At 36.5% G+C, this 12,183-nt stretch overlaps 1 protein-coding gene across 6 annotated transcripts in view; it reads left to right on the top strand.

The window, feature by feature from the left end:
- Positions 1 to 12,183, top strand: part of dlg1 (discs large 1) — a 745,269-nt gene that overhangs the window by 335,092 nt on the left and 397,994 nt on the right. For all 6 annotated transcript variants that reach the window (XM_071595636.1, XM_071595639.1, XM_071595637.1 and 3 more), the window contains exon 4: positions 2,304 to 2,399. In XM_071595636.1, the coding sequence (XP_071451737.1) occupies positions 2,304 to 2,399 (96 nt within the window). The remainder of the gene's footprint in view (positions 1 to 2,303; positions 2,400 to 12,183) is intronic.

Raw genomic sequence — 12,183 nt, 5'->3', positions numbered from 1 at the left:
TTTGTGCATTGTCGAACTTCGAGTCGAGGTAGAAAATGAAAATCTGCCACGTAGATAAGTACATATTTGATCAGAACTAACAAATATTGCAGTAATATTTGCAATTTTTTTTCTAGAGGATTGTTTATGCTCCCTTTCGGTCAATGGTAGAGTATACACACAATTAGAACGAATTGAATGCATTTTTGAGTTTGCCTTTTTTCAATTATTCGCTTTTGAATTACTATCGTGGGGCTAAAAATGAAATAGCAACTGTGGAGTAAAATGTCCTTACAATTCTATAATCCGTTTATATTTGTGCGTGACTTGTTCGAAAAATTTCATAAACCTGTTTGTAAACGACTTGCTGAAGATTTTTCTGGCTTTTTGGTTGGGACAAAAATGGTATTATTTTTATTGTGAAACTCACAATCCTTTTATTTACAAAGAATTTGGTGCATGAAGAAATGCTCACAATGGATATATTTCTCGTTTAAATAAGTATCGTTCTTTGGTATTTTCATATTTAAGTATATTTTTAAGGACTAAAAAAATAGTTTTTTTATTTCTTTTTCCGTTATTTAAATCGGGGAACTTATTAGCGTTAGTCTTAAGAGGGCGTCATCTATTAATAATGCGGGTGGCATTTATACTTGACCTCTGTAAATAATAACTTCAGAATCATTATGTTACGGTTTTCTTGTGCGATTGGTCTCATTTTCGTACCTGGTTACAGCGATAATGCTAACGAAATGAAAAATTTTTTCTTTCCAAAAGATTGGAAACCAGACGATTTGAATGACATTCGATTTTTAAAAATCAAATAACTGCCTTGAAACTTTATTTTCAATCGACATATGTATTGTTTTCGATCGATGGAATCGAAAGATTTATTTTTCCCGACCGAATAGAACTGAAGTAAATGTTTCAATGGATCGTTATTTTGTCGTGAATACCGAGAAAAGGTCGATCACAATGTTCGTGCCTCTGGCCCTTGACTATTTCCCTTGCATTGCCTAAAATTGTGAGAGTTGGTGGTATGGAGTGTTCGGAAACATCGAGGGAATTGATACCATCCGTAATGTATGTGGCCTGTATTTTTTCCTGCCCTTTGTTTTAAAATCTCAGGTTTCAGTAAGCCATTGAGCGAAACTTTCAGGTGCAGAACATATTATTGTAACCTTCCATTGTTTAATTCACTGGTAAATCATGTGATAACCTGGAAAAACATTTCAAGAATTCGTTTGCAAAGTTAAAACAATGAAATAAATGATGGTAGTGATAATTTTAAATGATCAAATAATATGCTCTTGGTTCTGTCTAAGCCTTGAATTATGAAAAATCTAGACGAATCCACTAAAAACTAAATATGTATTCGTTCCACTGGCACAAGCTTTGTTGGATATTGGTTATATATCTCATTGTAAATATGGAGTCATAACGTTTATTTAATCTCCAGAACGTGTCCTATCACATCGGGCAAATATTTCCCCTGGGTCTTCAAGTGAATAATAATGAAGTGTGCACTGAATTGATTTCAGGCTCATCCACATACAGGGATCACTCTCTGTTATTATTTTATGACATCCCTTGGTAACAGTGTGAGGGTTTACTGTGGATTTATAAAAGAAAAATGTTAATCCGAGGTCGTAAGATCCGATTCCTCCACGCGTGTGATCGTTTCCTTATTTAATATTTTGTTTTCTTGTAAATCATTATGGTAAATTGGACTTATATATGTGGAGTAGTCGAGATCCTCGTAGTTTAACTCACAACGCGACAGACGAGGATCGGTCTTCGAATGTTTTCAACGTGTCGCAGAACCTTGGTGGATTTCGAGAGTGGCTTAAAAATCCACCCGAACTCAGTAGTCCCTTGGTGTGAAAGGTAGTCGATTTATTACCGCTGTCGTCCGTTCCTCCCATTGAAATAATACCAAGCATATGATGCTCTTTGAATGTGTACATGATAGCGTTTTCACTGTCTCGCTACGACGTATTCTAGTAGAAATTTATCTCACATCACAAACATTATTGCTTCCAGTTTTTTTCGAATTAATCAAATTGTCGCGTGGCAGGAAAGGTTGTGTAGTTCTCAGCGTGGCCTATTGTTAAATATTTTTCCTAAGCTCATTGTTTCGTTTGTGCACTTTGCACAGTCACGGCGAGAAAGCCTTCTGGTCAGGAGATAATTCAGTTACGATCGCTTCAGTGGTCGTGTACCCTATGAATAAATTTTGACGGGTCGTCCCTTTCAACTCGTTCATCTGCATGTGTGTGGGTGTTTGGCGTGTCCACGCTAATGTTTTCCATTTGTTTCCGTAGGGCGGGAGCTTGCTGCCGCTCACCCACGCCCTGCTCAACTTGGAGAGGAGGTCTGTGAGCCCAGATGACGTCCGAGCGGTCACATATCCATCCCAGGTGAGTGAGTATAGGCATGAGGCAGTGGCGGAGGAGAGGCTCGTTTGTCGCCTCTGCGTTTCGTCCTATCTGAAGCGGTCAGAACGTTCTTTTGTCACCGCTTGCGACAATGAATCCGTCCAAGCGGACCTCTCGATCAGCGCCATATGCTAGCATATAATGGTCGGTGAGTGTAATTGGTTTTCCGTCCACCGCGAAATTGGGTGCATTACCAATTGTTCCGATGCTCGGCTACTAGGAAGTGGTATCCTTCCACGCAGCAGTAAGTGACTATGTTTTTCAGCGATATCGTTTCTTAATGCCCAAGAATTTTTATTGCTCAATTGAGCCTTATTTTACGACTTATTTTTGTTGTATTACTAGGTGCAGACTAACCTTTGTTGTTAAGGGTCGCACGATATAACATATGGACGATATAAGTGATTGTATAGATTTTTATGGTGTTTGTTGTTTAGAATTATTTTTTTTCGACATGTAAATGTACGCTAAGATCTATTGCTTAATTTTCTGTTTCTTAAATTAACCGTAAGTGGAACAGAAATTATCTCCTGAGTTAAAGAAATTCATGTATGGAAACCTTCAAGGTAGAGATGGATGCTCGGCCTGATAACTCACACAAATGACGCCAAATATCTACTCAATTGTTTTTTAGTATGGAAACTGGATTGAATACTAACGGAGCAAAAAATTTCAGCATAGAGTGCTGAAACACTTTTGGGCTCTGGTTATCGTAGATATTAAATTTTGGATTTCAACTTCCTTAGCTATCATTTGATGACAATACTAGTAATTTTAGTTGGCTTAGTTGAATTTAGACACCTGGATCATGTGCTAAATTGCTAAATTGGACCCGCTATAATTAGGTGCTGAATGTGAAGCAGACGAATAAAATATTGGAGTTTGTGGTATGTCATGCCGTTATTAAAAATTTACAATTTTCATATGCCTCCGTTCTAACATGTATCTTGTTTGGCTACACGAGAACTTAAAATTATTTCTTCCTGGAATAATTTTAATAATTTTATCCTTTGTCCGAAAATTATCTTGGTACATTCTCATCGGACTCATCTCATTCGCTAATAAATTCGTAAATTTAGTGGATTGGACATCCGCTAAAGGGCAGTCGCTACGACTAGAAGTTAAGTAGTTTTCATCACAAGGAGTTACAGAATTTTGCATTTAAAAATGTTATGTACCTTTCTTCGTAAAGCAAAATGCAGGTAATTGCAAATATTCAACACATTCAGGCGAGATGTAATGGAAGTTCGTCATTATGAAAAAAACAAAATTTGCACTTCTCCACGGATTTATTTTTAACGTACAACGCGTTTCAGTTAATCGAACCATCTTCAGGTACATATTCAGGTCTTGTTCCCTGAAGATGGTTCGATGAACTGAAACGCGTGGTACGTTAAGTATAAATCTGTGGAAAAGTGTAAATTTTGTTTTTCTCACAATAGCAAATATGACACGAGTAAAGGTCGTATATCATTTATACCTTCACATAATTGCGCATATTTGCTTCGACAGTTAACATGGAGTGATGTTAACGAGTCGAAAAGTTATTCCACATTTCGGTGGACTATATCTGTCTCCCTCGGCTATATCTGTGATCCCACCCAAACCTCAAACGTTAAATTGAGAGATTGAGGGAGTTATTTTAATTTTTTTGATTAATGTCGACCGTCGCCCGTGAATTGTTAATTAACGTTTTCAGGATGATATGTATTTCCTCTCATGAGGCTGCGTTCTCTCTCTCTCTCTCCTGTAGTTGACTGTTACATGTTGACTCACGTAATTCAGATTTTTTATTTACCACTTATGTGTCCATTATCATTCAATTCGTCGGTTGGAACAACATATTTTTCCCGCTGATTCTGTATTAACTGTGAAAAAAAATCGTAGTACAAAGTTAATTGGCATTTTCGATAGAATTCTTTTTTCTGTAATTAAATAATTCTCAATTTTCTGTAGAATTCTTTTTGTGTTTGTTTTGAAATACTGAACCGCTGGAGGAAAAATAAATTGACGTTTTATTGAACCTTTGCTCTTTCACTTATGTGTCCATTGGGAAGCAATATATATAAAAATATGATAACTAGCTATTTCAATTGAATGTAGAATTAAGTAAAGCATAAAAAGTAAAGGTTTAATCCTTAAAACAGGGAATAGCATTCGTTTAGTTCAATAAATTGTCCAATTGTTTCGCTCAAATAAAGACCTCTATCTATCTATCTATAAATTGTGATATTGTAGATTTAGATAGCTTTAATGCATAGGAAATCGTGATCAGTGTAGAAAGTGAAAATATCAGTTTATGTAAATATTCACTTAACTTATTGGCTGCTGTAATGAAAGGTCAAAATCGAAACGATTCGAAATCGAAAAGTTTCGAATCGAAAAATTTAATTTCTTATCGAAAAGTTTGGAAAAAAAATTTAATCCCATTATATTCCGCCGATGAATTTTCGAGCGATGTCAGAATTTTATGTGAAGGTAATTTGGGCTCGTGTCATAAGCCATAAGCGTTTCAGATTGGAAAAAAATGTCCAGATAAATATCTTTGTTTCCCCTTCTTCTTATTTAACTCTGTTGATGAAAATGAAAATGTTGAACCCATTTCCTTTTGTCCGAGGAGTTGGTTTTACAAGTCACGTACTTGATCGAGTGAAAATGTATCGAAGAATCATCAACTTTGCGATTTTTCATCAGTGAGAAATACTTATGTAACCAAAGACCGAATTTTAAGCTTTTCCATCCTCGATTGGCGAAATCTTCTCTTCGATTCGCTCGGGTAGCGCTCGCAACTTTCCAAAATGGGAGGTATGAACTGACCAACAAGCCAAAGACAGACAAACATCATGTAAGATTCAGAGGGTTCGAGACCGTGGCTATAAATTGCAACATTGTGACGTAATCTCCTTAAGTGCTCTTTAAAAATAGCTCATCCACTGCAGTTGGCGGCTGGCACCTCCCGCACTGGGGGGTCAACAGGGGTAACTTCCATATTCATTCCTCACACCACTCTTGCGCAGTGGTTTCGTGCGTTTTTTTTTCTTCCTCGGTCCATTTTTCCTTATAGTTTTCGGCAGACTCCGGCCGTCTCTTTGTGACTGTGGCAGGAAATAGTCCCGGAAATCTGGACGCCGCTCGAGTGCTCGGCTCTTCCTCCGAGAAGAAGCCTCTGAGGACTTCCTTTGCCCTGCTCACGGTCTTGAGACCGTCCCCCACGCATTATTGTGCTGCATTTTTCAAAGCAGACGGGCTCAATAGGGGGAACCGGAGGAAGGCAGAAGTTGTTTTCTTCTAACCTCCATCAGTGATGGAAGATTCCGGCCTTTTATGTTGTTCCTGTGTGTGGCATCGTTGCAGCAATATGCATCAATACCTCCGAAGTACATATGCACCATAAAATTCTACCATGGAGTTTGGCAGGGTAGGGTATGCGTATGAAAGCAATTGTGAACGGGTAACTGAGTTAGAAACATAACACAAATACTCGATTCCTCGCCATCTCTTCCGTTTCACTTCGAATTGTTGCATGGAATGCTGCAAGTTCGTTACCAATAGTCACAACCGGTTTTCAAGTTTTTTTCTGTGGTAATTAATAAATATAAGTAATTTTGTATTCCGCATTTATCCTCTCAACGTGAATGATTATAACTGATATCCTAATTTTTACTTAATCAATCGGCAAATCTCTTTGAAAGGATTTTTCCTTCGAAAGTTTTCGCGAAAAAATTGAATTTTTCATGCATGATTTTTCTTTGGCAATAATAATACCAAGTTTCTTTGGCCAACAGTCTTAAGCCTAAGAATTTTTTTATGGATGATTTTAATTTGGGAATTATGAAGGAAAGTTTCTTTGGCCAAAAGTCTTGAGCTATGGCCAGCCGTACGTGTTTGATAAATGTTTTATGTTCTGTGGTTAGTATGTTCCATTTGTAATGAAGTTTTTAAGTCCTCTGATAATGAACGTGGGTTTTGCACCGTTGTTTGTATGCAGTCTTTAGGTTTTAAAAAAGTTCTACGTACCTAGTGTGAGTTTACCTTTTGGTTTTCCGAATGCTTATTCTTTCGGGATTTTCATCGTGCTTCCGCTGTATTTTCTCTCTGTGGAAACACGAGCGTTGCAACATCAGATTGGAAACGCGAAATTTTAAGTATCAGACGTACGGAAAAGCTTTCAGGAAAATAATTTACTGCTCGATGTTGAAGTTGTCACGTGAGTTTAATTTTTAAAGTTGTAGTAATTGAAATTCTAATATCAATGGTATTACATATGAAATTATGTCTACACTTAGATTGAATCACAATTATTGCTGGGAATAATTTCCAGATTTATTTACGAAGATTTGATTTGGAATAATTTATGATTATTTTGGCAGTTTACTTTTCCCGGCATGTATTCATATAATCGGCAATAATAATTCTAGAAAAATCTCGATGGGTTCTGTAGTTATAACATGTCCCGGAATCCATAATAATAATAATACGAATATATGTGAAATAAATAGTCTGTGAAAGGATTTTGTGGTTAAGTTTGGAAAGTTTAATAATAGTATATTCCATAATTTATTTCTCTGATAACTCACCTTTTTCCTTGTCCTGTTTCCATTCTACTTTTTCTGTTAGAATTATTAATTATTTTGATTGTATACACAGAATGAAATCATCATCACAGTCGGTAATAGCGATAGTTATCCCCATGTGGGTGCTCATATGGCCTTCGGTTTCTTTCTTACGTGTGCACTATTTACAAGTGTTCCGGCAGGATTTGGATAGTTCGTAATTTTCCGAAAATGGAAATTTTTTGCATGCATGCATTTTCTTTCTGGAAAAAATATTTCCTTCTTTCGTCCTGTACTTTCCATGTTTTCTACGTTAATATTGAAAGGTCTGATAGATCCACACGTGCTCCTTCATTTTAAGTTATTATTGCTATGATACCCTAGCATTTAGATAAAACTCATTTTAACCTCTGCCTTGGAAAAAAATCGGTTTAAGTACAATGCATTTAACATCAAACAGAAATTGTTTAGCATTAAGGTATCACGACGCTCTCCTACGCTCCGAGGCATAATCGCAAACACGTGCCGTCTTCGGAATTAAGCAGTGGGAAAATACTTGGCTCAATTGCACCACCTACGGTTAACCTTTAGATTTCATTTTGTGTTTCAACAAGTCTTTAATCCCGATATGAACGTTGAGATATTATGCCAAGTCGAAGCTTGTTTGGATGCTTCAGGTATATATACTCTACCTGAATATATTAATCACGATTTCTCCTGCAAAACAAATTTCGGAATGAAATATTGAAATGAAATTTGGTATTTCATTCTTTTAAGTACAGTTTCAAATTAATGTAATTTTTTATTGAATAATAGAATTTAACTTGAATAATAATTCACCATGCAATATTTTTTTCAATTGTCGTATTGTTGCTGAAAATTGATAGCCAACAAAGGGATAGTTACCTCGAGGTATTATTTTTGGTCGATATAGTGTTGCGAAGAATGTAGAAAGAAAAGTACAAACATTGAAATGAAATTTGATACATCATGCGTTTATTTCTGCCAGCATAATTCATCTGATTCTATCCGCCTTTGTAATCATATTTTGAATAGGTGGTTTATATGCGTAGTGAATTAATCTGGTAAATATTTTATCGGAAAAGAATTATCGCCGTAACCGTAGCCTTGGCTTGGAAATAAAACACTGATATATTTGATGGAAAATTCTTTTAACACGTTGCAACTGCAATGGAACCTTTTGGTGTCATTGTCTGGTGGGTATTTTTTATACAGGCCTGTATGCACATCTATTTTTATTTTTCTATCTCGTATTCGCTGGAATGGTAAAATTTTGCTGGAGCATCACGATCAACCATATATTTAAATCCTGTCGAATGCAATACGAGGACTAAGTATGGTTGTGTAGTTTACAAGTTTAATAGTTTACCCAAGAGAACCTTGTCATTTCACCACGATTAGGTGAAACATTAAGTCATGTTAGGTTGCCTGCCGGAGCTTTGACTCCAGTCGAAAATGAAAAACTTATTTAGTACCTTGTATCTCATTTGATTTGCCTGACGTCTCCTCTAAAATAATGAGCGCTTCGCGTATCTGTACTCGAAATCCAGTATGGAAAAGGTTTTGAATAGAGGAAGTGTAAATGTGCCTTGATTTGGCGAGTCCCGAGTGATTTGCCTGTGGGTTTGCTCTCGGCTCACAGAAAAACTTCCCGTGTTAAAATAGTGCTTCAGTAATGGCGTTGTTTGTGAAGCCGATTGAAAGCTCCATTACCGCTTTTCAACTACAGGCCTCAGACGTCAACCAATGAACTGAAAGCTAATCCTTATCTTTTTTAAAATGTTTAGTGTCTCTTAACTCTAATGGCTAAAAAAATTAATGTTCTTCCGAAGGTGAGATAAACTAATATTGATAAGAGGTAGTGGGAAGAATTTTTGGGCACAATTTGGAACTATGAAAAAGAAGATAAGAAGAACTTTCTGTTGAAATTGCTGCTCGTTGAAATAAAGCCATGGCGGGAACTTATTCTCTCCCCATTTTATTTTCACCCTCGACTTTTTTATTTGTTTTTTTTTTAAGTCTCGAGTTGGCTTGCAGCCGCCGCTACCGCGGTGCCCCACAGCGCCACATCGTCCGTTCCCCTCTGCTTAAACCACCGAGTTGCCGACTCGGCTTTTCTATTCATCCCATCACCTCCTGACCCCGAAAGAAAAATCGGGTCGCGCGCGGGGGAAGCCCTTGGTTATTCAATCCGTATATTTTTATCGCCACACATACACATATCTCCATCTCTCTATCTCGCTCTTTCCCTAACACATACACACATTATATGCATCTACCTCTTCAGAATGCTATACCAGCTTACCTATTGCTGCGGAATAAAACCTGCCGTGTCATTTCCCGAAATGTTAGTGCTTTATTTTATTTGTTTTCCCGTGATTCGATTATGCTTGCCATTCGCGTTCCGTTTCTTTCCGCTGTCGACGTATAAACCTTCGCAGCCGCCGTAATCATGGGTCTTGTTTGTTTCCCGTTCCTCGGCCTCTGGTGAAAGATTGAGGAGGGTGAATTATACGGAAAGCGGAAATTCTAGTCTGCTAACCGTTTCCGGTCGACTCATTTTTACGTGTCACGTCTTCGTGTGATCGAACAAGGGATGCGTCGTAATCTTTTTGTAAATTATAATAAAAAATAGTGTTTTTGGTTGGTTATTAAAAAATAATTACTGCACAGATGCTTTTGAAAAGTTGTATATCTAGTAAGAAGTGAGCTCCAGCATTCAGCTAGAAAGAATGGCACACGTAGATCCTTGATTTAGCTTTCGCGGTTTTAGTGTTTGAAGCCGAGTCGGGTGGATTTATCTCTACGTCTGGCTTGAGTTTTAATTTATTTGCAGGTTTTTTAGCGTAAATATTTGAATATATGATATTAGGTGTATTTAACTGCTTTGTAATCATATGACTCAGATGTTTCACGTGGGATTTATGAAAGTTGATCCTTGTATTTTCTTTTTCTTTACCATCTGCCTCTTTTCTTTTTCACACTTTTTGCCGTGGTGAAATTTTGAATATTGTTTCCTTTTTTTCACGCGGATTCGACGTGAACAAACATTTAGCTCCACTCGACGTATTCCTTGTTTTGCATTTAGGCGGACTGAATTATGATTCATAATGCATACATTCTTCATTTAATTAGTCATTCTGAAGTGTGTTAAACCGTCTTGCTCTGTTGTTCGTATATTTCGATCAGGCTGCAATTGACTTATTTTTTTGCGGTAGATGTGGGTAATTATTAACAATTTTTGTTTGATTTGAACTCAGTAGTCTAATTATAATAAGAAATAATAATAAACAATTTTTATTGCTCTGGGAGCAAAGTCCCTTGGAGTAGAAGACATTTTACATGAGGTTTTGAAACCTTTGGAGTGAAACAGGTTTACATAATGCACAGAATAAGGTAATTAAACCAGTCACAATACATAATTTCACATCAGTTGAACGAAACATATAGTACAATACATACATACAAATACAAAGAACAATAGTTAAATATTTAGCCTGATAGAACAGTAATAAGGTCATTTTGATAGTGTGGTAGACAGATATTCAAACATGTTCCTGCTGAATTGGGATGTGTTCCTGGATAATTTTACTTTATTAGGCAAACAGTTCCATAGTTTACAGGATGAAATACTGAATGACTTTTCATGTGTAGCCGTGCGGTATTTGGGAAGATGGAATGTTTTTGTAATGCGGGTTGATGTCTTTGTCGTAAGTGAATTGAATATAAAATTCAGAACTTTAAATAATTGTGAGGCCTTTTGAAGCATTCTCCTCTGTTCGAGTTTTAGCCAATTCAATACTATATAGTCAGGAGTTACATGTTCATTAAAACGCATATAAAAGATGAATCGTAGACAAGAATTTTGGAGCCTTTGTAATTTTGTACTTAGCTCCTTGTTCACATCAGAGTAGACAACTGAGCAATAGTCGAGATGTGGTAATACTAACGTTTGAACAAGACAACAATTATGTGGTGTTAAACATCTTTCCGTAATACTTTGGATCTGCTATTCAAACTACTGTGGTAGTTGTTACTTTTGTTCCTTGTCTGAAATTTAAAAAAATACTTGTATCGTTAAACTGTGCTGTCGTGTGTACAAGTAACTTTTCGTCCTATAATGTATTCTTGTTCATTACAACCTTGTGATTGTCAGGACGCAATTTCGTCGCAGTTTGATTAATATTCTCTCTCTCTCCGAAATTAGTTTCGTATCTGAAAGCATAATTGAATTAATTTTTGTTTCAGGAGCGATTCGTCAAACATTCCTTTCACTTTCCGGCGAACTGAACTAAAATTGCTAATGCAGGTTCACAGGATGTCGAGTTTTATTTCATAAAACCGGCGTAAATTCAGCCATGAAACGTGCAGGAAGCTCCTTATCATCATGGCAGGGAGTTTTTTTTTGAGTACTCTTTTTCGTTCATGCAGAAAAGAAGCGTTTTTTTTTAATTTTGCACCAACAGGAAATCCAAAGCCTCTGTAAATCTGCTCATGATTTCAAATTTGAATTCTGCCGGTTGGTTTTTAACTTAACGAAATCACAAGTATCACCATAATTAGTATAAAAGATTTTTTAGACGTATGACTCTTTGAAAATACGTTTTTATCAACACTGAATACTAAATCATTAGTTCTTGAAGAGTTGACGAGCAATGAATCGTCTAATTAGAGGCAAAAGTCGATGCAAATCATGATAGTGGACTGAAAAGGGGTTGAACGAATGTCATCCGTCGCGCATCTCATTGTGAGATCGTTAGCAGCGCCTGTTTTATTCATGAAATTGAGTGGTGGATTGGAAAACAATCTCATTTTATATCTCGTAACATCATCTCTCTGCTGTGAATCGTCTCTCTTTAAATAGCGGTTTTATTCATTTTTTATGGTGTTGCATTTTCGACTGTCATTGAGGAAATTCATATCCTTGTATATGGAACGAAGAGTAGAGTATCTTGCTTAACTCCTCAGTAAACGCAGAAGAATTTTTTTTCCTCCGTGGTGCGATTCGAGTTTATGTTTAGCATAACGTTATTTTTCCACGATTTTCCTCGAAGATTTTTTTTGGCATATTATTTTAGTCCTGTAATGTTAGCGTCACGTTTTAAGTGTACTTCTTCACTGAATTTTCAAAAAAATGCGGAGAAAAATGTTTTCGCTTGGTCTATAAACAGTGAAAGATAAAGCATTCGTCT

Source organism: Hetaerina americana, unplaced genomic scaffold (assembly GCF_022747635.1).
Source record: "Hetaerina americana unplaced genomic scaffold, ioHetAmer1.1.p SCAF_7, whole genome shotgun sequence".
NCBI classification, from domain to species: Eukaryota; Metazoa; Arthropoda; class Insecta; order Odonata; family Calopterygidae; genus Hetaerina; species Hetaerina americana.
This window is presented reverse-complemented; position numbering and strand designations above follow the sequence as displayed.